The following is a 27,746-nucleotide window of genomic DNA, read 5'->3' as shown; positions in this document are numbered from 1 at the left end:
ATCAGTTGGGGTTTTTTTTATCCAAACTCCTGAGGGAAGAAATGTGGTTTATTGCATACTTGTCCTGTTTCTTCAAAGCTGGACTGCGCCACGCATGAGAGGTTTTTTGGAAAACAGGCGCAGAAAGGGTGACTTAACAAGGCAGTGTTGTCCTCCGCCGGACCAACGTGCTGCCTGTTTCTCTGGGGTTGTCTGCAGCACTGTTTTGGTATGAATAGTGGAAATTCCCTCTTGTGCTTTGTCAGCTGAGGAGTCCAGGGGCTGCCAGTCAGTGTTAGGATTCACATGCGTTTTCCCAGGATTACACTTCTGTCCTGTCACACTGCCATGCCCGTGCCCTTACGCTGGAGCAGCAGCTCGCCTCCCTCAGATCCCCCCTTGCACGGTTTGTGAAGAGCAAAACCCCGGCGGCATACAAGGGATGGAGGTCCTAGGCTGCAGGCACACATTTCCTTGTCCCCGCTGCCAGCGGACGTGAGCGCAGCAGTCCCAGCCACAGGGAGCGTGCAAGAAGGCCGGGGTGGTGGGAGGAGGTGACCCTTCAGCCGAAATCCTCGCATCTCCCACAACGCTGGTGCCAGGAAGGGGCCTCGTTGCGTCGGGGGGATGTGCAGCCTTTGGCCTCGGTGGTCTCCGTCCTCTCACTGACCCCTGCTTCGTCAGTGGTCCTGCCAGGCTCGGCCTCGCCCCCGAGGGCACCACAAGAGCTGCCTCTGCTTCCCCTTCTCCCCCCCATGGCTGGTGCCTCTCCCCGTGCCCCAGGCAGAGGGGCAAGAGCTGCCGGTGGGGCTTGGGAGGGTCCCCGGGGCGGCAGGCGCACGGGCACAGGCCCGAGCTGAAGGGACGCAGCCGGCCGTGCCCAGGACGACGGGCCCTACGGTGCCGCAGGCGCCATGGGGTACCGCCGCGCCGTCGGCGGGCAGGCCGGGCTGCTCCCCTCGGGCGGGCTCGGGGCCGGGCCGACGCTTCCCGTCACTGCACTTCCCCCCTCCCCGCTCCGCCGCAGCGGCCGCGGGCAGCTCTGCCCCGAGGCGGGCGGCCGCGGGGCTCGGCGGCGGGCGGAGGGGCGGGCGGGCGGGGCGGGGCGGGCCGCGGGCCCTATAAACGCCGGGCGCCGCCGCGCTCCGGCCGAGCGGCGCGGTGCAGCAGCTGCCGCGTCGGGACCGGGCTGAGAGCTGCCGAGGGGAGGTGAGCGAGGGCCCGCGAGCGAGGGCCCGCCGGCCCCTGTGCTGTGCCGCGCCGCCGCGGGGGTGGAGGGGGACACGGGGCGGGCTGGAGGGCCCGGGGCAGCCGCTCGGCGGAGGAGGAGTGGGGCCAGGGCGGCGTGCGGGCTCCGCGGGGGGCACCAAAGTTTCCCTGTTGACAGCCCGGAGGCCGCTGGCCGCAAATGGTCGATCCGGACATGTTATCCTGGGCGCCGGCGGGCTGTTCGGTGTGCTTTCCCTGCTACCTGCTCCCACGAGTTTCCCAACGCCGGCTGCCTGGGCGCTGTGGCGTGAGTGGGTGCTGCTGGCCTGGGGAGTTTCTTCTTGTTGGTTTTCCGAAAGCAAGGAGGCTTTTTTCCCCGCCAGAAGCGGGTCTTCAAGCTGGTAGCCCTGCGCTCTGCCAGCGCCGGGCCGGCCCCGGGTGGGGAGCGCCTGCTTCCCCCGCCATCGGCTCCATCCCGCGGGCCCGCCGCTCCGCGGAGCCGCCGGATCGCCGCTGCAGCCCCGGGCCAGCGCGGGAGCCCGCTCCGCTCCCACGGCTGCGAGAGAGGTGTCGCCTCCCCAGCGTCGACTTCATCGTAAGAGCTTGAAAACTGGAAGTTGCTCCTTTCGTTAGTGTCTCCTGTTCAACATGAGAGCGAGCTTGCTTTTCTTCTACTAGCAAAAAAAAAAACTAAGCTAGTAATGAGACTTTCTTTACATACCAAGCGAGAGAAATGGGAGAGAAGTATCTACAGCCACTGCTGTTTGGGGAGCAAAGGGTGTATATATTCTGTTATTGAAACAGGATTTACTAGTGCTGATGGCACTAAATATGTGTTGAAGCAGCGAACTGGTTAGTTAAAACTCTTTATTTTGGCTCCCTTTTGAATAATACGGGAGTGTGCTTCATATACTGAGTTTTGGGAGGATTTGGAAATGCTAAGTACACTTCAGGAGAGAGCCTTTTGTCTCCTGGTTAAAATGGTGTTCAGTATCTTCACTCAATATTGGGCAATGCAGGAGGATCTTCACAGAGAAATAAAACCTTTGGAGATACCATTGTACTAACAAATAGGTGTTAAAATGTCAGATTTCCCTTAAAACTTGAGAATATCTGCTTATGGATTAGAGGCCTCAGTGTGATTTATTTCTCTCCCCCTTTCGCATGCCTCCATATAATTCTGAAACATGGTTTGGTTTTTGTGGTTTTAATTGCATTCTTGGGCAACTTCCTGAAAGAGAAACCTGGTAGACTTACTTTTTTCACTGCACTGAAAAATGACTTCCTCTTCTCCCTTCACTTTCTCTTGCGTGAGCATTTAGTAACATCTTACCCCCTGCTCTCCACAGGAATTCATTAGAAACCTGGTTTTGTAGGGTCTATTCACAAAATGTACGTAGGTGTAAGCAGCTGTACTCTTGTATAGCTTCAAAAAAGGGGAGAAGCTGCAGAAATCCATGAGCAAAGCGAAAAGCAGCTGCATGCCTGCTGAGTGATCAGATGAGCCTTTAAAGTGTGTGAGGTGAAGACCAACGCAAATAAAAAGCCAGGATGATTAAGTAGATTGATTCAAATACGTATAAGATGTGCTAGCTTGGAATTTTAGCATTTAATGGGGTGTGATTAAACCTGTGAGAATAGCAGCTGTTTGGCACGGAAGTAAACTTTGAGTAATGAATGTTAGTCTACAGTTTGTTAAAATTATGGACAAGTTGTATGCCAGACAATCTGTCAGCAAAATTTGTCAGTGCTCTTAAGGTGCTGAAAAGCTGCTTATCTGGACATTACCCTTGCATCTGCTACCTGGGTATCAGGATGTTATAAAAACTCCTCTTTGCTTCGGATGTTGATATGACCATCACTACAGACAGCTGTCTATATATAGCTCTATGTACCTTCTGAGGGAGGTGATCTAAACTCCTGTCAGTACAAAAAAGAAAACAATAGAAATCTGCAGTGGATTTCGTCTCAAGGTGTGTACAGAAGTGTTGAGGCTTCTGTTTGGTGTTGTCATTGACAACCAGGAGAATGGCATGTCTTAGTGGCATGTGGAGACTTTTAGTGTGGGTCTCTAAATTGCACAGCCAGAAGTGTGTTCCAGTCCTAAAGCTCCTTAACAGCATACTGTTAGGCAGAAAAATGTCAAGCAGGGAGCCCAGTAAATTGCACTAGGCATTTTTAGATTAGCCTGAAGTGTGTGTGTGTATATATAAAAATAACCACCTCACCTTATTGCTAGGAATTAAAATGGAAATACATATAAATTCTGTACTCTTACAGTAACGGAACAGTTCAGAGGGAGCTCTGGCTATAGATTTGTGCTGCTGTGGTGGTGGTGGTGGGCTCAGTATCTACCTGGCTCATGCAGCTGGCTGCGGTTTTTGATTCTTGCTAGGCAGCTGTGGTGCTTGCACTTGAAAAAGCTGAGGCTTAGTGGAAGGTTTTTCTTGGAAGCTGGAGTTTAGGTTGTCTGGACCGTTTGGATTGCTTAATCACAAGCATGCATGAGAGAGCATGCTTTTGTAATATTAATTAGGGGGAAATCCAGCCTAATCATCAAAACACTTCCAGTTAGTTGGTCTGTTAACTGGATTCTACTATTCTTTAGGGTCAAAGATTTTATACATGGGAAGATAGGGGAAAAGATGGATTAATCATCACTAATCTGTAAAGTGTTGCTGGATGCAGTCAGCTTTGCGAGCCTCTGGGCATCCTCCCAATTGCCTGTGACAAACTTACAAATCGTGTTTTACAGCTAAGTGCTAGCCTGTAAGTACCATGTAATTCAGCGCACCTATATTAACCATAAACAACTTTTGAATAAGCAGAGCGATATAAAGAATTGCCTCTTTTTAGTGGTGGAGAGCAGGTAGCATGGAGTAGCCAATCATGTACATATGAATTTAAAGATTAAGTGTAAATTAGAGAACTATGAAAATATAAAAAGGTGGTGGTTTTTTAGTAAATAGCTTCTGTGTATAAAAAAAAGAGAAAGCTGAATATGTGCAACCATGTATGTGTTCAGGTGTGCCTCCTCTGCAATGGTTAAAATGATGGGGTGGGAGGAGACCAGAAAGAGATGAAAATAAAGGTGGTAGCTTTCTACAGCTGTAGCTACACAAATGTTTAGGCTGGAATGGCTATGGAAAAAAGCTGTCCTGTGTTCTGCTTTTTCCTGTCTCCTCTTTAGTACTAGAATCTAGTTCACTACTCAACTACATGAATACTTCTGCAAGCACAGAGGAGGTCACTGCTGAAGTTGAAGCCAGTGATCATGGACAGGAAGAAAATGGGGCAATTTTGGTGGCAATGCTAGCATGTGCCATGGTTTCTTGAGTTGTTTGTCATGGCCTTGAAATACACTTAAGTGCTAACTGAAATGCTTTATTTATCCTTCAGCACCTCTTCTTGAGCAGTGTCTGTGGCAACACATGAGTTTTGGCAGATACTGTATCTTGTCTGTGGTCGGGTGTTCACCTTTAATAGCCAGAAGGATGCTTTCGCTTACATTTCCAGGCTGAAATCAGGAGGTGACTCATGCTGGGGTCTGATAAATATGCCACAAAGCGGTTTAACTATGAAAGCATAATCATCTTGTGGATTGATCTCCCCATGGTGGAAATCTCAGTCTTGCTGACCATACTCAGCAACACGATGTAAACCATCTGCTTCAGGCAGCCTCCTGTTCTCTTCCTGGGCTTTAGAAACAGCGGCCTGAAGTTCTTTTTAGTATGTTGGGGCCATGAAAGCAATTATGGAAGGCATCAAGACTGATTACCAGTGAGTTCTGAAGACACCTGCTCAAGGTTGTATGTATGTAGTGGCCTCAGCATGCAGGTAGAAATTGTTTGTTTGTGAGAAATATTAGTTGTCAACAAACTGTAAGCTACAGTTGTAAATCACACTGGGGTCTCCAGCAGCAGTATTGAGAAATGTTGGTACATCTTAGCTCTCTTAGTTCATCTGATGTGCAGATGATAGGAATTCGTGTTCATCAGTTATGTAGCTTTGACCAAGATTTGTTTTCTTAAATGCTTTTCTTATTATTCAACAATTTGAACTTCAAACATCTATTCCTGAAAAACTGCATGTTGTGGTATTTGGTGATGGTCCTCACTGCTTCTGAGATGGCGGTGTCATCTGGTCTGAACTGCAAGCTTCTGGTGGCCAAAGGTTATGAATAGGTTTTGAGGTTTCTTGTTTTGTTTTAATAGGAGAGGGGCAGTCGCTGTCACTGGCTCTGATGGGTTACAGGTACAAAAACAAGAGGAGAACTGAATATACCTCTTACTTTCCTCTTCCATTCTGTTATCTTCTTACTTTACATCCTTAAGCAATCAAAGAAATCCTCTGTAGAAGTTGGTGGATTTACCTGTTGGCTGTATGTTTCCTTCTTGCTATATACCTTCCTCTTCCAGAAGGAGTAGTTGATGTAGCTTTCTCAGCAGTGAAGCAAGCTTGAGGCCTCCAGCTGCTCTGGCAGCTCAGCTTAAGAGGCTGCTTTCCCAGCTAATTGCCTACTTCCTCTGCTGAGGTTCGTCATCTGTGTTACAGAAATAGCGATGGACTGTGCGGAGGCTTCTCAGCCAACACAGCTCACAACTCAGCCTACAAGCTTTCAGTCTGAACTGAATCAGATGGCTTAATATACTAGGTCATGACCTGCTCTTGCAGGATTCTTGTGCGTAGTTCATATTCAGTTGTCCCTTTTTCTATGGAAATTTACGTCTTGCCTTTCCAGAAACCTGTAGTAAAGCCAGTGGGATTCATCAGAAGTGAGGTCAGATTAACGAAAAGAGCATGTTTTCTTAAATACGGGTCTTCTAAATAGCTGTTAATTCTCTTACTAACTGGTTAATAAAAGTCATCTTGCAGATGACTAAGGAGGTGTCTATCTGTGACTTCTGATGCTGTTGTGGCTGGCTGGTTCTGCTTCTGAAGCTATGGAGGGGGAAAAAAAATGACTATAAGTAAATGTCTGTATGCTGTAAAGAAAAATGTAAATATCCCTATCCTTTTTGGGTAACCTTTAAGCTAGTTCTGAAATGGCTGAGAAAAGGCCACTAGAAAACTAGTATCTGATGTTTCTGTGAGCTTAAGTCTGTTTCAGTGATGCTGTCCTAGAGAGAAAATCAGTATGCTTTTTTCATCTTTAATATTAATAACTTAAAGTGTAATGTAGCCAAGGATTAAAGAGTTACATTTGTCACCTAGTATTTCAGATAAGAACAGGGTTTATAAATGCACTTGCAAGTAGGAAGTGGTTGATTATTAATGTTGTACAGTATGATAAATAAATAAAAGGCTAGTCACCTATCACTCTGCAGATCTCCAACCACAAGTGAAGTAAATGGTTAGAACAGTGTTCCTGATCTCTCCAAGTATTTTGTCAGATGGTAGCATTCCCTAGATACAAATGCTTTAAGTTTCAGGTCTTGGATATCGCTGAGTTTGTATAAGTACAAGTTCTTATAAAAGCTCTTATGAACAGAGAATACTGGAGTTGTTCCAATTTATTTTTATGATGAAATGAGTGTATCAAAACAGTGTAACTTTACAGAACTGCCAACACTGTTATTACCATAGCCTTACCTCTTGTAGGAGGAAGAATAAGTAAAAACTTAGTAATACTGAGTTACTTGCATTATTTTAAGTGTGGTTTCTTAATGGCCACTTGGAAGACTGAGAGCCTGTCTCTTACTTGTTACCAATGGGGCATATCTAACCAAAGCATGCATAGGCTTTGGTTAGTTATCATGTGGGTGATACGTCCTGCCATCTCTTGTAGCTTCCCAGGAGTATAAAAATACTATTGCTCTGTAGAAAACCCCATTTTCAGTTGTGCTGTAAACCCAGACTGAACCATAGGGTGTGGAATGATGGGAACTTTGTAGGCTATTGTTTAATAGGAAATACAAGTAATTCTTTTGTAGAGTAAACTAAACCTAAAAGGTGTAGAATCTGAAGGCAAACAATCATCTATCTTCTACTCTGCAGCAACTCACGTGCCTTGTCAAAGCTCTGAAATTTTCACTATTGGTTTGAGGACTCAATTCTATGTCTTTTAGCTTTATTATTTACAAAGATTTTTTTCTTTGCTTGACAGCTCTCTAGGTCTGAGTGTTACAGATATTAGTATCTTAACCCTTCTGAAGAAGGATGTGTACTGGGAAGTTCTTGATATTCAGTCAGCTCCAAGCGCAGCTCTTCATGCAGTCTCAAAGTGGCAGTGGCCATGGAGCCATCTCCACAAGGCTATTTCTACTCTTTCAGCCTGGTATGTGCAGGAGATAGGGCATGTGTCACTGGACAGCAGATTAAAATTTTCCTGGAGAGATAAGGAGGAAGTTTGTTTGCTCTGCAGGAGTGTAGAGGTGCGAGAGTCCTGGTACCAGATGAGTTCTGCAACAAGTAGAAATGAATAGGGGTACTGGGTTTCCCTTTAATACTCTTTAAGGAAAAAAGAAGGTCAAATACTATAGCAGAAGTGGGGGCTAAGGTAAAGGTGGTGGTGAGGTACTTGATAAGACACCAGCCATTGTTAGTCCAGCACCTTGTGGAGTTGCTTCATAAATCTGTACTTACGCAGCCTATTACCAAAGAGTTAATACCCTGTACCTTATTAATGGGAATTTGCAATCCTGTAGGTTTGCCTTTTTGTTCTTAATGAGCCTGTACTTGCCTAGTGAGCATTGTTAATGTACAGTAAATGTGGGAACTGTGCTTCCACGAGGCTTTTCTTCCACAAAAACTTAAAATGGGAGCCTGGGTTATGGACCTGCTGCTAAGTTTTAGACAAACGCTTTAATCATTGAACCATTGTTCCCTCTACTGGGGTGAATCCAGAGCAAGAGGGTATAGCCTCACTGCCATGTTGTGAAACACTACGGTGCAGCATCTTTTTGGGAAACTGGTTCTGCAGCATTAGTCATGATGAGCTGACTGTCCCATGCTGTTTCTTCATTATGTTAAAATAACCACATTGCCTAAAGAACTTATGATCAACAAACTCACTACTTTTAATAAAGGGACACCAGTGAATTAAAACCATAATTCTCTTTAATCTTCCTGATACTGTAAGGCTTGATAATAGATCTTAGAAGGCTGTGGAAACTCTGCTTTAATACCAGAGTAAATAACACACAAAAACTTTAACAAAAGTTGTTGAGCCTACTATAATGAGAGAATACAGATAAAATTTGGAAGTGGTGGTAGAACTGTAAAGTCCCAGAATTGTCTCTGTAAGCCCCTTGACCTGTGATATCAGCAAACTGTGTATTTGCTTCATAGAACAGAATCACAGATCATTTAGGTTGGAAAAGACCTTTAAGATCATCAAGTCCAACTGTGAACCTGGCACTGCCAAGTCCACCACTAAACCATGTCCCTAAGCACCACATCTACTTGTCTTTTAAATACCTCCAGGGCCCATGGCTGTGGAGGTGATAGTGACTCAACCACCTCCTTGGGCGGCCTGTCCCAATGCTTGACAACCCTTTCAGTGAAGAAGTTTTTCTTAATAGCCAATCTAAACCTCCCCTGGTGCAACTTGTGGCCATTGCCTCTTGTCCTGTCACCTGGGAGAAGAGACCAACACCCACCTCTCTACAACCCCCTTTCAGGTAGTTGTAGAGAGCAATAAGGTCTCCCCTCAGCCTCCTCTTCTCCAGGCTGAACAACCCCAGTTCCCTCAGCCGCTCCCCATCAGACTTGTGCTCCAGACCCCTCACCAGCTTCGCTGTCCTTCTCTGGACACACTCCAGCACCTCAATGTCCTTCTTGTAGTGAGGGGCCCAAAACTGAACACAGCATTCGAGGTGCGGCCTCACCAGTGCCGAGTACAGGGGCACGATCACTTCCCTGCTCCTGATGGCCACACCATTTCTGATACAGGCCAGGATGCTGTTGGCCTTCTTGGCCACCTGGGCACACTGCTGGCTCATATTCAGCCGGCTGTTGACCAACACCCCCAGGTCCTTTTCCACTGGGCAGCTTTCCAGCCACCCCTCCCCAAGCCTGTAGCGTTGTATGGGGTTGTTGTGACCAAAGTGCAGGACCCGGCACTTGGCCTTGTTGAATCTCATCCAATTGGCCTCGGCCCATCGATCCAGCCTGTCCAGATCCCTCTGCAGAGCCTTCCTACCCTCGAGCAGATCAACACACCCACCCAACTTGGTGACATCTGCAAACTTGCTGAGGGTGCACTTGATCCCCTCATCCAGATCGTTGATAAAGATATTGAAGAGAACTGGCCCCAGCACTGAGCCCTGGGGAACACCACTTGTGACTGGCCGACAACTGGATTTAACTCCATTCACCACAACCCTTTGGGCCCAGCCATCCAGCCAGTTTTTTACCCAGCGAAGAGTGCACCTGTCCAAGCCATGAGCAGCCAGTTTCTCCAGGAGAATGCTGTGGGAAATGGTGTCAAAGACTTCACTAAAGTCTAGGTAGGCAACATCCACGGCCTTTCCCTCATCCATTAAGTGGGTCACCTTGTCATAGAAGGAGATCGGGTTAGTCAAGCAGGACCTGCCTTTCATAAACCCATGCTGACTGGGCCTGATCACCTGGTTGTCCTGTACATGCCGCGTGATGGCACTTAAGATGATCTGCTCCATAACCTTCCTTGGCACTGAGGTCAGACTGACAGGCCTGTGGTTCCCCAGATCCTCCTTCCAGCCCTTCTTGTAGATGGGCGTCACATTTGCCAACTTTCAGTCAACTGGGACCTCTCTGGTTAGCCAGGACTGCTGATAAATTATGGAAAATGGCTTGGTGAGCACTTCTGCTAGCTCCCTCAGTACCCTTGGGTGGATCCCATCCAGTCCCATAGACTTGTGCATGTCTTAAGTGGTGTAGCGGTGTAGTCCTCTTCTCCTTGGAGTATGAGGGCTTCATTCTGCTCCCTGTCCCTATCTTCTAGCTCAGGGGGCTGGGTACCCAGAGAACAACTGCTCCTACTATTAAAGACTGAGGTAAAGAAGGCATTAAGTACCTCAGCCTTTTCCTCATCCTTTGTCACTATGTTTCCCTCTGCATCCAATAAAGGATGGAGATTCTCCTTAGCCTTCCTTTTGTTGCTAATGTATTTATAGAAACATTTTTTCATTGTCTTTCATGGCAGTTGCCAGATTAAGTTCTAGTTGGGCTTTGGCCCTTCTAATTTTCTCCCTGCATAACACCATAACATCCTTGTAGTCCTCCTGAGTTGCCTGCCCCATCTTCCAAAGGTCATAAACGCTCCCTTTTTCCTGAGTTCCAGCCAAAGCTCTCTGTTCAGCCAGGCTCATCTTTTTCCCACTGGCTCATCTTTCACCACATGGGGATGGCCTGCTCCTCATGAAGCAGTGCTCAAGTTGGCTTTTTTAATTATGTATAAATAAGCGATGGAAGTAAAAGCAAACAATACATAAATACTTATCTGTGTTCTTGAAACTCTGAATAGTGCTTGTGTAGTTGTAGTACAGCTACAACTGAGTGGTGAAATCAAAAGCTGTCTCTAGTCAGCTTTACAAAGACCGATTTCGCATCATGCGGTGAACTACCATGAACCACCACCAAACGCTGTTTGTATCTGTCTGCTCCAACAGACAGATACTGGTGAGAAAAATCAGTCTCTGGCTTATGAACTAGGGACACTAGTCATGAGGCTACAGAAAGTTTTAAATGGAGCTTGTCTCTCTGTCCTTCATGCTAAATGGAAATTCCCGAGAAGTGGTGGTCAGGACCCTTCAAAAAGAAGCACCAAACTCTAACTTTCTGCTCATGTGGGAGCTGTGCTTGGACAAAGAGATGGTTCCTATCTGGGGCCAGCCAGTTTTACAAGCCGGCACTCAGCTGGGAAATTCTGCCTTGGCAGGGGAGGCTGGTTGGACACAGCTGAAAGGGAGGCATTCCAGATGGAGATGGTCCATCTTGAAACACACAAATGCACTAACAAACTGAGAGAATTAGAAATAGCGGAGAAAGGATTAACATTGAGAGAGGGAAGCCTCAGAACCAGTACCATGCTTTTTGCAGTTGTGTGGAATATGGGCTGTAGTGCCTGAAGTCAGACCAATATCTTAATGTACAAAATGTTTTTTAAAAAAACTTCTGGCTTATCTCTGTACAAGTTATGTTTATCTCATGTTGACAGTAACTTACTCCTCTTCAGAGCAGTGTAAGTACTGAGCTGTTTAAAAGCTAGCAATCATCCTTTCTTAGTAATGCTCTGCATATACTAAACCTTCCAGGTATGGAGTAAAAAAAAAAACTGTTTTGTTGTGCTAGATATTTTTCATTTGACCTGACCTGTTGATATAACATGGCTTTTATTTTTGTATCTGTGGGGATGTCTGTGGGGTTCTTCCTCACTTTAAAGCAGGAAGCACTGGAAAGAGTTGCTAGACGACAGGGAAGAGCCAGCATTCAGGATGTACCAGAAGACCTGGAGGAAGATGAAACATTTCACAGTTCCGTCATGAGGAAGAAGCCACTTCTGAACTCGTCTGCATTCAGACCATGGGTCCTGCTGCTTTGAACCCAAAAGCGTGTTTAGATGTAGCAGAGATCAAGCAGCATGGTAGGAGAGAATACTGAAGCTGAAGGCTTTGGGATATAAGAAGCTTAGGCAGAAGAGGAGTTGCAAACACTGTGAGGGGGAGAGGAGAAGCCTACCAACAGGCTTGAATGTTTTTAATATGCTGCCAAGTGTGCATCATCTGAAAAACAAGATCCAGCATGTGACCTTCCCATTGCAACCAGAGTGGTCTCACTGCTTTGGAGAAACAATTGCTGTGTGCTCAGCCAGCTTCTTAACTGACTGTTAACAAGTTTGGTTGAATATTTATTCAGTCCTGCTGGAAAGAGTTAGTTAAATGCCTGAAGTGAAACTTCTTTCTTTGAGCTCACATGTCAGTTGAAATAAGACTTTTAAATTATTAGCACAGATGGCACTGACAAGGAAACATCAACATCTCAAACTTGGAGAAGTCCCTAAATGTTTGTCCCAGGCCAAGTTTCTCTGGGCACACAGGCTGCCCAGCGTCTGCTACATGGGCTCAGGGGCTCTGAGCTTTTTGGGCTCAATACAGTGAGACCAGCAATGCTGCAAGACTCTGCTTTTTCGTTTTACTGTGTTTAGCTGCGCTTGCTGCTGTTTTGGTTTCAGCTATTCGCAGAAGTGAATGGTGTCTAAACTTTATGCTTGACATGTCTTTAAAGAAACTGCAGAATCCATCTTGTAGCTGCAAGAATGAGCCTTTTGGGTTATACTTTATTGCTGTTGAAGTCAGGCTTCAAAATAAACACTTGAAGGTGTCTCATAGGATACCAACATACATACAATACTTAATGCAGTTGGTACGGATATCTAAAAATCTATACAGTTCACTATTTATTCCTGAATTCACTTCAAAGTGTTCTTCAGGCTCTCTGGGACAGGACTTTTCTCCAACTTACATTTTAAATCTGGGTATTTTTTCAGCTCATGTTTTTGCCTCTGATATTGAATGAAACTAACTTCTCTTCTGGGGAAGAGTGCAGAAGCTCGGTCTGGCTATCTGAAAACCAAGTCCTTTCTAAGCTAGTTCTTTCCTGTAGGAGCATCTCCATGCTCAGCAGTTTTTTGTGCCTGGGGCTGAAGACTTAACTTCTGCCTGCTCCACCAAACGCCTTTCTAGACCCAGATCAAACAGTCTGTATTAATGTAACTTTGCTTTTGTACCAAGTGTTCTGTAAATGCAGGCCAAAAGCATCGTGTCCTCTTTGTTGACATAAATACTTCCATAATAACTTCAGCCAAAAAACGTAAACTATGCATTATGTGGGTGACCTAAATAGCTGAGCCCAGTGAGAGTTGACTACTCTGCCTAATATGTATGAGGGTTAGTGTTTGCAACACTGGCTAGAGGCTGAGGGCATCTAGAGATTGGTAGCCTGAAGACATTCATCATCTCTTGTGAAACAACACAAAACTACCAGTGCAGATATGACACGTTGTGGTGTTCCTCTCCTGCCTTCCCCATAGCTCTGTGCCTGACGGGACTGCGTGTCTAAAAGTACACAGCGGCTTAAACTAGGCTCTGCAGTTAGATATAGGTAGTAACTATACTAATTTAGCATGGTGCACAGGACTTGGTATGGAGCTGTTCAGTGAGGCAGGTGGAGTAATGGAGTTCTCTGTACACTTGCCATGGACAAGGCATCCCTTATACAGCTGAATGCATGACACTGTCATCTGTTTTGTTCAGCAACTTTAGTGTTAGAGTTAAGAACTGGATTCACGTAGCAAATTAAACTGTTTTTTGGTTTTTATTATTCTCTAGGTGCATTTCTTTGAGTCAGTGTCAGTATTTCCGTTGTCTGTTCAGAAATTTAAGTTATGGGATGTTGTCTTCCCTGTAAGTTCTCAACCTAAGAAGTGGGCAGCCTATCTTGAAGAGGGATTTTTCTTTTAGTCCGGCATCTTTCAAAAGCCCACATTTATGTAAATGAATTTGACTATACACCTTCCTCCTTCTCAGTTAGCTTTGTAAAAATATAAAGGTCATAGGCAAAGAAATGCCTAGCTTGTATTTTTGTTTGGCTTTCTGAAGTATTAGATTAAAATTTAACTATCACTAAGTTTTCAGCTTCAGCATTATGAAAGCTTGTTGAAAGCTTGTTGGTATTCTGTATAGCAGGTCAACTGTTTTCCATCCTACACATCCTACATCCTTTTGGATTTTTTTCTCCTTGCACTGTTCTTAAGCTGTTTCTTTCAGGATATGCAAATGCACTTCTTGTTACTGAACTGCATAGAAGTGGAACTGCATAGAAGTTGAATATACTGAAATCCATGCCAGAAGCATTAATAACATGAATGCCACTTCTGCTCAAAGATTAATTTACTCCTCAGTTAGCTGGTCAAGCTACGCAATGGGCATGGCAGGGCTGAGAAGTGATTGCTCTAACTAATGCTGAAAAGCGGGTTTACTCTTTTTCTGGTGCTCAGAGCGCTGCACAACTTTGTTTCACTTATTGAGCAGGTATCTGCTAGAGATCGTGGTGCGGAATGGACACCAACCTGCCTTAATGGTATAGCGGGGGGAGAGATTAGGCAAGCATGGAGACTCTGGGGAAATGAGGTGCACGAGGTAGTAGCTTTTCCCTGAAACAATAAAAGCAAAACCAAAATCCTGCAGCAGTGGCCTTCACACATGTGTCATGGGGAAAATGCAAGGCTGTTGGTAGCTGTCACCCTGAATCTGGCAGGTGCTGTCATCAGTGAAGTAGAAAACTTGGTACTTGCAATATATTGTGGTAAAGGCAAAGAAGAGAGAAATGTCTGACTTCAATTAGGCTTATGCAGATGCAGTACATAAATAAAACAATGTTTCATTGTCATTTGGTTTCAGACAAGTGTCACTCCTGGCTTTGCCAGAAGTATATTATGAGGGCAATGTAATGTGTCAAGGGTAGATGCAATCAAAATAGCCCAATCTCTTCTGGTTTGCTGGTTGGATCAGGTGGAGCTGCCTCAATCAAAAGCAGGGTTTTCAAATTAGAGGTCAAATTGTGTGCTCTGTGATTGCCTTGTCTGTCACTATCCCCAGTCTCCATCACTACATGGGACAGGCTGTATTGCACCAACATTAACTGTTTGCTTGCTTGTAAGTGTATCTACTAAGAATCTCTAATAGTTGTGGGGTTTTGGTGGGTGGGTTTTTGACAAGGTACTAGGTAAAAGTCTGATTAATGTTGGGATTAAGAATTTTTGTTTAAAATGCACTTCTTGGGTCTCTGGGTAGGGAGAAGAGATGGTCACCAAACCACCAAAAAAAACCCAACCCCTTAAACCCAAACCTAACTCTTCTTGCCTCCTGCAAGGCAGCATTGCCATCGGTGTAGAGCTGCTGCCTGGGAGAGAGGGAAGCCTTCCCCTGAGAACAAAACTAGATATTTTGGGTGGTTGGTTTGTGCTAGTATCAAGGAGCACATAAGAACATTCCTTAATGTTTTTAATAAAAAAAAAAGTGCAAGTTCACTTTCCCTGTCAGGCTGCTGGTCCTTCCCACGACTGCTTCCTGCTGTGGCCTGTGGTGGGGGGTGCAGGACAAATCTAGGAAGCGCCTCGGGTAACCTGCTTCAGGGGGGTCAGATGGCGTTTGGTTTTCCTCCTGCAGGTCTCGGCTGCAGCCAGCCAAACCCAGACTAAGCTTGAGTAGTGCCAGATGATGGCTGGTATGGAGCTCCTTTGGAAGGAATTGTACTTCAGTGCAAAATGGCTTGGGGGATTAGCAGGTTGATGGGAAAGACTGTTAATTAGTGGGCGGGCTGTTAACCTGCTTTGTAGGACAGCCTTTTCACTTTTTCTTGCATAACTTAAAACAGTCCAACAGGTTCTTCTGGTCACAGCTATACTAACAGTTGGGTTAGGGGGGGTAAAGATGTCTCAACTCCTGCATTATTTCATGTTCAGCATTTGGTTTATTCTGTGCTACAACAGCAAACTTTGACGAAGCCAATTCTGTCCCCTGAAATGGTGTAGAAGAAAGTGGGAATACTGTATTTGTTACTTTCAAGTGTTTTAGCACAGTTAAAGTACATGCTATTAAAAGCTGATGAAATGAATCCGTACAAACACCAGCTGGTTTTCTGGTAATCAAGTGCTCCAGCATGGGTTGAACTTGCAGCGTAGGTAGGCTGTGTAATGGCAGGGCTCCTTGGTGCAGTACGCCCTTCCGTGCGAGTGGGAGGCGGCTGAGAATAACGCCTCAGCCGAAACACTCTCCCCGCCTGAATGCTGCGTCTCTGCTGGCCTCCAGCTCAGGGGCTGCTGGAGCCAGAAGAGCAAGTGTGCAACGCTGAGCAGAGGGCTCAAGGGGAGGAGACACCTATTCTTGGTTTTTGTATGGGGTATGCAAATGACATTTTAATCAGTTTAATCAACCTTCTGCAGCCTGATTAGCCTTCAGTGAACTAGGGAACTGGTTGACTTCTCAGCATGTTTGAGAGACTAACACCCAAGGGTGCCCTTGGAGGACCGAAGTCGGCTCAGTGGGGGAACAGGCTCGCTTGTTGGTCTGAAAATGGAGGTCAGGACTCTTGAACTGTGCAGCTGAAATGTCTTAAAATAAAAATGTTGTGATTGAACATCTCAAAGGTGAACAAGGAACCTAATTTCATGAAATAAGAGATTATTGCATGACTGTTCCTTTAAGTACCCGTTTGCCCTAACAAAAAAGGGACTTAATACACTTCCATCAGGAGGAAATACAGCCCAGTAGTTACAGTACCCAGTGTTTAATATTTGGGTTTGGTACTGTAATCAGTTGCTGAGAGGTCCTGAACAAACTGTTGCTGCTGCTTGTGCCTCAGTTCCTGGGACGTCATGGGTGTATGATGCTGAATTCTGTTAGGTGTTAGATCTGCAGATGAAGATTGGCCCACTTTGAATGTGAACTTCCTTCTGTACTCATTAGCTGCTGAATTTTCTCAAATGGAAAAGTACGGGCTAAAATACAAACTTAACCTTGCATTTTAAAATCTAAGCGTCTTTCTCTATGTTCCCATCATGGAGAATGCCAGTTATGCAGCTAACTTTTATTATTCTAGGCAGGTGTAAATTCCCACAACAGAAGGTCTGTTTGCATATGTATACGTGCTTCTGTTCACTGCAGAAAATTATCTATAAAATGTACTGTGCATCACATCTTAGTGGGCGAGGACCATACCACAAGGCTTATTAGCACTAATTTATCCTGAAGGGCAGTTTAAATAAAATGCCAAGACTCCATTTAACTGAAACACAAAACTAACTGAACTTGTGTGTAGCGGGAGGTAGCCTCCCAACTTGGTGCTTTTGTCCTGTTATATAGCCACTGATATCTAGCTATTTTATGGTTATCTCTGCTTCTGGAAACCCCTAGACCTAAAATACTGGTAGCAGTAAAATGCAGGTGAGAGTCCCATTGACAGAGCTCTGTGAATGGTGTGTGGAGCTTGTGCGAGACTTACCTGCTCTTTAGGTAAATAAGAATTTAAATTTAAAATAAAAATGCTGTACTTGTGAAAGCTGACTTAACTTTCCCCTCTTGTTCTCTTAACAGGTATCTCCAACCAGAAATCATGAACTGGTACTTCCCATTTCTCTTTGTTCTTGGGACTTTAACATCTGTATGTTCCCAGTTCAGTTTTTACCCTCTGGAGGAACTTAGCTCAGATGTTGGAATCCAGGTCTTCAATCAGATAGTGAAAGCTAAGCCTCAGGACAATGTTGTTGTTTCTCCTCATGGGATTGCATCAGTCCTGGGGGTGTTGCAGCTGGGCGCTGATGGCAAGACAAAGAAGCAGCTGACAACTATGATGAGATACAGTGTAAATGGTCAGTGATTCCTCAGGTGTTTTTGGGTGTGTTTTTTGTCAGAATCTTCATGTTTTGAGATGGCTTTCAAAGTGTGGTAGACTGCATTATACACCAATTAACTCTGTTTACCAAAGCACAAAATGGACATGCTTGAACTTAATTGGCAATTTGAGTATGGGCATGTACATACGCTTGAACTGGCTTATAAGCAGCTTTGTTAATGACTCCAGGGTCCTGGATAGAACTGCCTTCATCCTTGCAAAATTGATTCCCCAGAACAGTGTGGATGGCGGTCCAGTGCCAGCACTGTGCAGGAAGGCTGCTGTACCACGTTTCAGGCTGTACTGAACAGCCCTTAATGTGCCACTCCTTAGACAACAGGGCAAGAGAATATTTCTCATCACCACATTGAAAGCAATGCAAACTCTAACCATACAATTGATACTTTCACTTTGAAGCTCTTCAGCTTTGTTCATTTGTGTTTCTGCTGTCAGGATCCCTGAATCCATAGTTCTTGTAGTGCCCTCTTCTTGAAACAACCATTTCTGCTTGTCTCTGTGCCTGACATTGCATGCATCTGTGTTTATATTCCTCTGCCAATGTCTGCCCCTCGAGAGGGTGTAGACTGGAGGTTCTTGCTGCTTTACTTTGCATGCTGAGTATTTTTGTGAGTGTTTGCCAGCAAGACTTAACATCTTAGTGCCAGCATTCTGCCTTCCTTCCAGGAATAGGAAACCCTCCAAGAGGTAAGTGCACATTTAAATCTTGAGCAGTAGTGTCATATTGTCTTCATTTGCTTTGCTGTTTTGGTTCTGGATTTAAAGTACAGAACAATGATTTGTCAGCTTAAGATCTCAATGTTGTAGACTGAAATCTCTTCATGGGATAATCAGCTTTAGGAACATTTGAATGCTCAAAATACAAGTACTTGTGAAAATTTTGAAGCATTCTATCAACTTGTTTTATTTGGCCTGCAGACTTTCTAATCTTAACTGTGAGACACAGAGGTTCTCAAACTCTTTAGAAGGTAGCTAGTACCTTGTTACAGAGACTTGTTATGGGATGCTACCTATCTCTTTGCACAGATCTCCTTTACTCTTGTTCATGATTGCCTTACAGTCCTTTGGCAACTACAGCAACTGCTTCTTTGGAAGGGTAACAGTTGGAAAGTATTTAATTTATCTTTAGCTGTCTTTTAATGCAATTTAGCAGCTGGAAGCAAAGAGGAGAGCCAGCATCATGAGACCAGCCAGCTCTCCCCGGACCACCAGAAAGTGCTCCGTGGACCCCCAGTGGTCCACAGAATACAGTTTGAGAACCTCTGTTATGGTATGTTCTCCAAAAGAATTTGCCCATAATATTGGAGAGTGAACATGTAGAGATTCATACAAACGGTACCACTAAAGCATTCATGATACATGAAACAGCAAAGCCATCTGAGGCTTTTTCTTATGTGCAGCTAAGAGAATAACTCTGAACTAATTTATTCCCTTCATATCTCTTATCTCAAGTTTGTCTACATAAGGAAGCAGTCTGGAAATGTTTCTGCCTAAATTGTATTGGGGAAACAGAGGGAGCCCATTAATAACTGCTGTAAAAACAGCCACCCAATGATCCTGTTCAATATAATGGTTGAACATGAAGTTGCTTGCCTGGCAATAGCTTCCCTGTGTGGACAAGCACTCATTCATAAGCCATAACAATGGGGAGAACTGGGTGTGGTGAACATAACAGTTCTTCTGTGCTGCTATATGCCTTCTCTCATATACATTGAAGGAGCTAGCAAGCACTCGATATGAGCTGCTTTCAGGTCCTAAGGATCTTGACTGTAAGCACTGGAACCTACTGCTTTCCCTTTTTTCTTTTTTAAAGGCAAGCTTGTGTGTTAAGGGGTTGACTCCTGCTTGTAGCTGATTTAGGCCAGGACCTAGTCTTTAAGGAAACTGAGACTTGACTTGAACCTTATCATAGAAATCTTGACAGCTTCCTTTATTCTCCAGTAAATGGAAAGGAAGGATGGTGAGAGAACAACTTTTGCTTTGCACTCTGAGGTTCAAGACCACCTGCATAATCCTGCAGACCTATTGGCTCCGAGTGAGCAGGCTGAGCCCTCAGCTTTCTTTGTCACTGTCTCAGAACTGACAGGTGACCTGGGCTGCTATTGTATGAAATAGATTTTTGGAACAGTCTGTTCTGTGGAAGAGTGTTGTTAGTAGCTCCATGCTAAGACTGGAACCCCAATATTATCCCCAGCACTGTCCATAGCATTCTGAGCAGGCAGCTAAAGCGGCAGCAGACATCACAGTGAAGATCATGTTTTTGCTGGGAAACCGTAGCGTTCTTCAGATGAGGGATCAGAAATGGGTATTTTGGAAGGCCTCTCAGAATGCCTGCTTTGGTCTGCTTTGCTAGTCCAGCACTTAATGTTTGACCTTTCATGTCATTAATAGTTGCATATAAAGTAACTGTTCATCATCTTATTCTAAATTAAACTTGCTGTTCTTTCCAACTAGGAGTTGGTAAAGCGTTAAAGAAGATAAACAGGCTCATAGTCTCAAAAAAGAATAAAGACATTGTTACAATTGCTAATGCAGTGTTTGCAAAGAGTGGCTTTAAAATGGAAGTGCCTTTTGTTACAAGGAACAAAGAGGTGTTTCAGTGCAGTGTCAAGAGTGTGGACTTTGAGGACCCAAATGCAGCATGTGATTCCATCAACCAGTGGGTGAAAAATGAAACAAGGGGTGAGTATTAGTGAGTGCCTTTTGTGCATGGCAGGGTGGTGTTTGAGACCTCTCAGATTCAGATGGAAATACTGGGGAAAGACGGGGAGGTAGAAAAAAACTCTGCCTCGCAGCTGAAAATTGTATTTAAGCTGGCATTAGTGTGATGTTCTAGAGCTGGTGGGCCAGGAATCTGCAGTCTCACTGCCCCAGCAGATGTGCCTGTCTGGTGGCCTTGAGGGATGTGTATAGTGTGTGCGTCCATCTGCCTATGGGATCAGGGGAGCTTCGACTGTTCTTTGCCTTCGTACATAACTGGTGAGAAATCCAAGCAGAGTTGTCTTGGAGCTATACTTTCTCAAACACAAAAGATGCTTTCAAGCAACTTAGATGTTTGACTCAGTAAACCAGATTTGTGGAAAGCTGTAAAGCATTTCAGCTTTTGCTCTTACTGCCCTAAACTCCTGCAAGATATGGCTGTGTTCTTAGGAGTCATGTTTAGTGGAGGATTTTTAATTAACCCTGCCTTGACAGAACTCCTCATGGCTCCAGCCTCTTGGCATCTAGTTTTTGAGCTTGCATATGCTAAAGCCAGAGATCATGTTTTGCAACATATTCATAGTCTAGGTGAACTACGTTTGGTATCTCTTGGAGTTAAAACCAGTGCCTCCTGGATGTGAGGAGTGTGTTAATGATATTGGATGTGGTATTTGTGAAATGAGGCTGTCAAATTCTTTCTCTACCACATCACTGGTTTTGCATAGCAATGTTGCAAGCAGTGTGCAAATGGAGAAGTGCTTCAGCTGAAACTATTACCACTATAACATAGCCGTAGATCTGCTCACAAGCTGGAAAGGGTAAGGCCCTGTTAGTTCTAAGATCAGTCTGTTGATTAGCAAGATATGTTTGCTTTTTAATTATACCAAAGATTTACTTTTTGACAAAGAGTACCGTTGGCTTTATGAACCTCAAATGTATTACCCCGTGAGGAGTTGGCACACTCAAAATCAAGAGGCCTAAAGCAATATGTATTTCAAGCTCTTAATGAGCAGTTGGCCACTGTTGTGACAGCAAATACTCAGACTTTCTTTATTTCTTCTAGGTATGATCGATCAGGTTGTAGCTCCAGATGATATTGATGGCACTTTGACCAGACTGGTTCTAGTAAATGCTGTGTATTTCAAAGGCTTATGGAAATCACGATTTCGACCTGAAAATACGAAAAAACGTCCATTTTATGGAGCTGATGGGAAGACCTACCAAGTTCCTATGCTGTCCCAATTATCTATCTTCCGCTGTGGTAAGCTCAGTAACTCCCACTACCACCAACAATGGTTGTATAATTTGCTCTTTTCCTTCAAACTGAAACAAGAGTTTGCTGTACATGTGGTGTTTAATGGTATTGCTTATTGTAGCTGATGTAGGAGGCTTTGTTACAGAAATATCTCATACTGCTGAGGTACGGATGAGCTTGCGGTGCAAAGTATTTAACAGTTGCTTAAGGTTGAAGACTCTGTCAAAATACTTGCCTTATCCTGCTTTCTTTAAAAAGGAAAATCTGAGGTACCCAAACTGAGAACTTGGCATGTTACTTAAGCTTTGCAGTAAGAAGAAATCCGTATTTTTTTGAGGGGTGAGAATAAAAAACTGTCAACAGAAACAGAACCCTGAGGCTTACCTGGTGATGAGCTGTATGTGAAAGAAAGATCGGGGTAGAATCAATCTATATTTTCCTGTATAATAAAGAAATAGGACTTGCACAGTCCCCAGTCCTGTGGGAGCCATAGGAGCACAGGGTTAGTATGTTGGCTATCTCTCAAGGTGTGAAGCTGCTCTTCAAATTCAAATTGAGTCACAAGTGAAAAGAAGCTCAGCAGGTTCAGCCAGACTTCCGTCAGAGACTCTCGGAGCTGACATAGGCAGCTGGATGCAACTGACAATGCACTTCAGAGCTTCAGCATTGCAGCCCTATGGGGATTTTATTGGTCAAAGTAAGATTGAAGCTCTGAGAAAAGAACATCTTCTGCTGTTCCCTTCTTGGAAGGATGCAGTGCTGCCTGGAACTTGCTTCTGTGTGTGCTAAATACAGTCTGAGAAATAGGCCTGAGAATATGGCTTGTTATAAATCCAAAAAACAAGACCCACTGTGCTTTTAAATGTCTAGGTTTACTGTCAGTAGTGCTCAACTAATATTAGTAGATTTGTGTTAAGGTAAACAGCTGTAACTTTCTGTCCTAAACCCACATATTAGAGCAGATGTAATGTGCTTTGACATAACTGCTGAAAGTGTGAGTTGGGGGAGGTGGGGAAGCCTGCTGCAGTGTATACTACTTATCTGTGGAATCTGAAAGAAGTTCATAGCTTAAGATGGGCTTTAGCAAGACCATTATCTTGAAGTCTTTTGACTTTTGATTCTGATGCTGGTTAACCTCTATGTTGGCCTATGTTTAAGCTAGAAAAGCTACTGAGGCTAGAAAGGAACAAGAGAAATACTGCTGGGTTAGGACTCATTTTAGGTTGGGTATCTCTGGATATCGTAATACAGGGTTTCTACCTTATTTACGCTTGCAAGGGATCTTTAAATGTTTAAATTACTTAAGCATCTTAAATCCTGTCAGTTGACTGTGAAGATGAACTCCCCTCCTGTTTGATATGCCACAGTAGTAATGATAGTAGCACGTAGCGGGTCGGGATAGTAGTACTTCACTGTTGGACAGTTTACCTTTTGCTATTGTCCTGTAGCTGACTTATGCAATCCATATTTTGATCTGTAGGCCCTAGTCTGAGAAGCACTGTCATAATAAGGAAATAATCAAACTGTCAAGCTTGACACAATTCCTGCAAAATAAGTGTAATACTGCCAGTTTTCTAGCAATGAGCTCAGTCAAGGCAGGTTGCATGGCCTTGGCAACAAGATTAAATTTCTAATGAAGGTGTTGATTTTCAGCTTGGGCTGACAAGTGCAGACTTACATGAAGAAAGGGGAAAGATAATAAGATCTTATTACTATACAAAAACTTTCCCAGAAATCCTGTCTGTAGTTAAACTGACAAGTTTTCACTTGAAACTCCTATAAAAAGCATTTGCTTCCCAGTCACATGCCAGAAATCCCACAGTAACCAAAGGGAACTTGGAGGAGGAGAGGGTTGCTCAAAGACAGTCTTCTCAGCACTTGCTGTAACTTACAGAGGCGTTGCTTCTCATCTAGTTGGCCTCCTGCACTGCCTCGAAGTGGCTGCTCTCCACTACCTTGAAGGACTTAAGGATCTTGTTAGGAAGCAGTCTTACTAAGCAAGAAAAGAAAGTAAATGCAACAGACTACTTCAAACAGGAGCTCTTCCAATGACTCCTGGAGGAAAAAGAGCTTGTCTACAAGATCTCTTCAGTTTGGAAAGATAGTCTGCTGCTTTTCTTGCTTTTTGTTTCTCAGTGCTCAGCAGGTTCTGGTACAGCTGAGATCTGAAGTAGAGATCCAGCTGATTCACAGACCTGGTGATTTCTGATGTAGCTGGCTTGCCACTCTGGGCTGATGAGGTTTGCCTGGGAAACAGTATGCATATCAAACTCAAATGACTATTTGCTTCATGGTGTCATCCTGTCTGTGCTTTTTGTCAAAATAACATCTGTACAGAGCCCATGCTGCTTTTGAAAGTTGCCTAGCAGAAAGGCAGGCAGTCTGTGACTTTTTAGAGTCAGTTTTAAGATGTGGGCAAAGCTTTCCTAACAGACCCTTATAGCAGTAGGTGTCTAAAGGTAAAATAGAGATTTAAGGCTGAAGAGTTAGGGCTCATTAGCTTTGCTTATTTTTTTAGGCACTACAAGTACTCCGAATGAGCTGTGGTATAATATCATTGAATTGCCATACCATGGTGAAATGATAAGCATGTTGATTGCTCTGCCTACCGAAAGCACAACACCGCTCTCTGCTATCATTCCGCACATCAGCACAAAAACAATAGGAAGCTGGATGACAACCATGGTAGCAAAAAGAGTGCAGGTTATTTTACCAAAGTAAGTACTCCTATAACCCATTTCTCCTTCAGGGAGTGTTTTGGGGGTCATGTACATATATCTCCTCTGATACAGGAGAAACAGAGTGCTTAAGGCAACTTCCCTGCATAATACTGATGCATTCTTTTTTGTTTGTTCCAACTAGATTTACAGCAGTAGCAGAAACAGACTTAAAGGACCCTCTGAAAGCACTTGGTATTACAGATATGTTTGACCAGTCAAAGGCAAACTTTGCAAAAATAACAAGTAAGTTATTTTTTTTTAATCCATGGTGGTTCTTATTCATAGTTTCTGGCATTGAATAAACCACTGTTTTACCAATGCAGTTGTCTCTTTTGTCTTGGATAAGTGTTACTATGACATTGGAGCAAGTTCTATTTTGTAGCCAGCCAAGCATGGCTGCTTGCTTCTATTGAACACTGCAGTGGCTTTTTTCCCCTTGTCTTGCATTACAGCAGTAAATCATGTTGGTCAGCTTCTTAAGTTTTGATATTACAACCTGAGGGTCTCAAGCATTGTCTGAAATCTAGGGCAGGACTTCTAACTATATCATACCTTAGACTGTAACAAGTACTGCAACTGCAGTATTTAACTTTCCCTGAAGCACATGTTTAATGACTTTCCTTGAGCTGTAGTAAAGCTCAAGGACTAAATTCCCAGTTTAAGGGACTGGACCAACCCAGGGCTATAAATATTAGAATCTGAAAATGGGGTGTAGACATTTTTGAACTCATGGCTCTAAAATGTCATCTTATTTCTGTTCCCTGCTTCTATTAAACTCCTGATGAGCTTCTACAGAGAGATCTAACAAAAAAGCCTGCCTTGTGCTGGCTTAATTTGAAACTTGGAAATTTGTTTTCATTGAAAGCAAGGTGTCCTGCTAAGTGCTTTTTTCTCCCCTCCCCCCGACGCTGAGATAAATGGGAGTGTAACTTAAATTCAGATAGCATATTTTTTCAGTCATTTGTTTAATTAAAACTAAAAATGCAAGGGAACACTTCTAACTTAAACCACCAAATAAGAAAACCTAGTAAATGGGGAAGAGGGAGGAGTAAGATAGGTTATTCCCTATTTTTTTGTATTTACAAACTTAGTGACTGTATTCAAAGGTATTACCAGTAGAGTTCTTCACTGCAACTTCAGGATTTCAGCAGGATTGTAGCAGCTTTTATTATTCTTAGCTATGCTAGCATAGCTGCTAGCTACAAGGTACTTCAGGATTCTTGCAGCTAGTTTTACTGAAAGTGCTGTTCTCCTTGGGTTTTTCAGGAACAGAAGGTCTTCATGTATCTCATGTTCTGCAAAAGACAAAAATTGAAGTTAGTGAAGATGGAACCAAAGCTTCTGCAGCAACAAGTAGGCAACTCTACTGATAACTGTCAGACTCGGGAAAACTATATTAGAAGGTTATACCACTAAGCAAAGATAGCCCACTTTGAGACCATTGCAGGAATGTGCTCTGACTTCGGATCAGATCAGTTGATGGATTTTATGTAACTTCTCAGGAAAATCCCAACTTGCCAGTATTGATCAGACCATTGGTATACTCTAAGAAATAGAAACAGGCTTACTTCTAGAGAAGCGTCTTCTAATAGCTAACACTTTGGCCACCAATGTAATGTTCCTGGCTATCCAGGTAGCAAAGAGGACTAAGCTACTGCATGCTTTGGGTGACAACCTAAGACTTCCTTCCAGCTTTCTGTAGGTCTTCTGTTGTGTCTTTTTTAATATGGTTCCTATAAGAATGTGTGATCTGTGTGACCAAGTTGGTAGGTTTTAGGCATTTATTTCTACCTGTGCAAGCTTCTAGTATACACTAGGAAAATTCCCTTTGACAGAGTATATAATGTGTTGTGGTACTTGCTTTGTCTAACCTTAAACCTTATGTTTCTTGCAAGCTGCAATTTTAATAGCCAGGTCGTCCCCTCCTTGGTTCATAGTAGACAGGCCGTTCGTATTTTTCATCCGGCACAATCCTACAGGTAAGCAGCATTTGTATGTACTTCTTTTGCTTAGAAGTTGAATATCAGCTATGCAGTAGAGACAAAAGAAGTCTGGAGCTACTGAATAACTATTGCTTTAAAAAAAATCCTGCAAGTATATTTTTATGCCTTTAATATTAGATTATTTTAGTTGGAATACAACTCAGAACAGGAAAAATAAGTATTGGCTGCCAAGTTAACAGAAACAAGCATGGCAGGTTAATGGGTACAAAAGAACAGTCTTTAATACTCATAGTTCCCCTAAGTGGAAAGGAAATAACTCTGTTACTGATTATGAATTGGTGAATAGGATCCAGCTTTCTGATGGACAGTAAAATAGTGCTAGGGCAAAGGCTAGAATAGGGGCTTCAGGGGTCTAGGGTGTAGCCTCAGCCTGCCGTGAACAGAAGTGAGTGTTCAGACATAGTGATCATGGTTCCTTTGCAGTATGGGTTGATTATCCTAGAGCAGAGCTGCCCCAGTTACTTTGAGTAACTTACCTACTTCTTGCAGTGACATGTGGATGATAGATACGCTAGTTAGTAGGGAACAAGATGCAGCTGCCAGCACCAGGGGAAGAGTAGGCTCCTGGCAGCAGTCCCCATCCCAAGGCTCCACAGAGCATCAACAGAACTGTGTGTCTCTAGAAATATGAGCCTGGCCACCTATCCAAACATATGCTTCCCTGGGCTCGCAAACTTGAGGGAGGCTAGACAAGACTGTGACAAGGTGGCTCAACTGTGCTCTGTGAACTTCATGCTTTCATGGAAAAGTTTAACTGTCTTTACAGACTATGGTAATCCTTGTTTTCATTTCATCCCTCAGGTACAATCTTGTTTATGGGACAAATAAACAAACCTTGAATGTGGAAAAGACTTTCTTCAAGAAGTAAACAGACTCATGTGACACACCCCTGTTCTGTTAAATATTTTGTACGCTACTCTTTGACTTCACTCAAGAGCTAGTTTTAACCACTGACTAGGTTTTGAAACGGGAGTCAACGTAGTTCTGGCTTTGTGGGGGAAAATACAGATTGAAAGCTACAGTATCTCTTCAAAATGTCTAAAAGATTCTCTAAACTACTGAATGGTTACCTATGCTAACAAACTTTTGAGCTTTTTCTGTATCTACTAAGAATTTTATGTATGGCTTTTGTGAGAGGATTTTAACAAAGAATGATAAACGTTTCTATTAATGTTGGTTTCTTGTGTGTGGAAAAGGTCTAATTTTGTAGATACCGCCTATCAAGATTATTTTTGGTTCTTGAATATCTTGGTACTTGGATATTCTTGGTAGAAATAGATTAAAAGTTCTAGCAATTTTTATTTTATATAGTGCATGTATCACTGAGAGTTTTAAAACTAATGTGGTGTTAGATACACATCGCATTGTACTGTCTTATTGTAATGTAAACTTGTCATTGCTAGCATACACTTTCTATTGGATTTAAATTTTATATTTGTTTTTGTACAAAGGAAAAATAAAACTGCATTATGAACAGTCAGTGTTGCA

At 43.6% G+C, this 27,746-nt stretch overlaps 1 protein-coding gene across 3 annotated transcripts; it reads left to right on the top strand.

Annotated features, from left to right (window-relative positions):
* The first annotated feature begins 1,161 nt into the window (after positions 1 to 1,161).
* Positions 1,162 to 27,746, top strand: SERPINE2 (serpin family E member 2). 3 transcript variants are annotated; one of them, XM_059822614.1, is made up of 10 exons: positions 1,162 to 1,188; positions 17,265 to 17,539; positions 18,731 to 18,850; positions 20,035 to 20,262; positions 21,344 to 21,541; positions 24,054 to 24,252; positions 24,398 to 24,498; positions 25,522 to 25,608; positions 26,151 to 26,234; positions 27,060 to 27,746. In XM_059822614.1, exons 2-10 carry the CDS (start codon positions 17,284 to 17,286, stop codon positions 27,095 to 27,097), a joined length of 1,311 nt encoding a protein of 436 aa, XP_059678597.1. In that variant the 5' UTR covers positions 1,162 to 1,188; positions 17,265 to 17,283; the 3' UTR covers positions 27,098 to 27,746. The 3 variants fall into 3 exon arrangements, with proteins under 3 accessions (XP_059678597.1, XP_059678598.1, XP_059678599.1); XM_059822615.1 differs by lacking the exon at positions 18,731 to 18,850; XM_059822616.1 differs by lacking the exon at positions 18,731 to 18,850 and having other exon boundaries at positions 25,519 to 25,608.

Source organism: Gavia stellata, chromosome 11 (genome assembly GCF_030936135.1).
Source record: "Gavia stellata isolate bGavSte3 chromosome 11, bGavSte3.hap2, whole genome shotgun sequence".
Lineage (NCBI taxonomy): Eukaryota > Metazoa > Chordata > Aves > Gaviiformes > Gaviidae > Gavia > Gavia stellata.
Note: the sequence above shows the minus strand (reverse complement) of the source record. Positions and strands in the feature narration are given on the sequence as shown.

Bases quoted from the DNA above. Each gene is read 5' to 3' on its own strand.
- SERPINE2 (XM_059822614.1), top strand. From the start codon at position 17,284: ATGAACTGGTACTTCCCATTTCTCTTTGTTCTTGGGACTTTAACATCT. The intron at 18,851-20,034 runs GTATGTTCTCCA...CTTTCCAACTAG, and splicing joins GTTTGAGAACCTCTGTTATG to GAGTTGGTAAAGCGTTAAAG. The intron at 26,235-27,059 runs GTAAGCAGCATT...TTCATCCCTCAG, and splicing joins CATCCGGCACAATCCTACAG to GTACAATCTTGTTTATGGGA.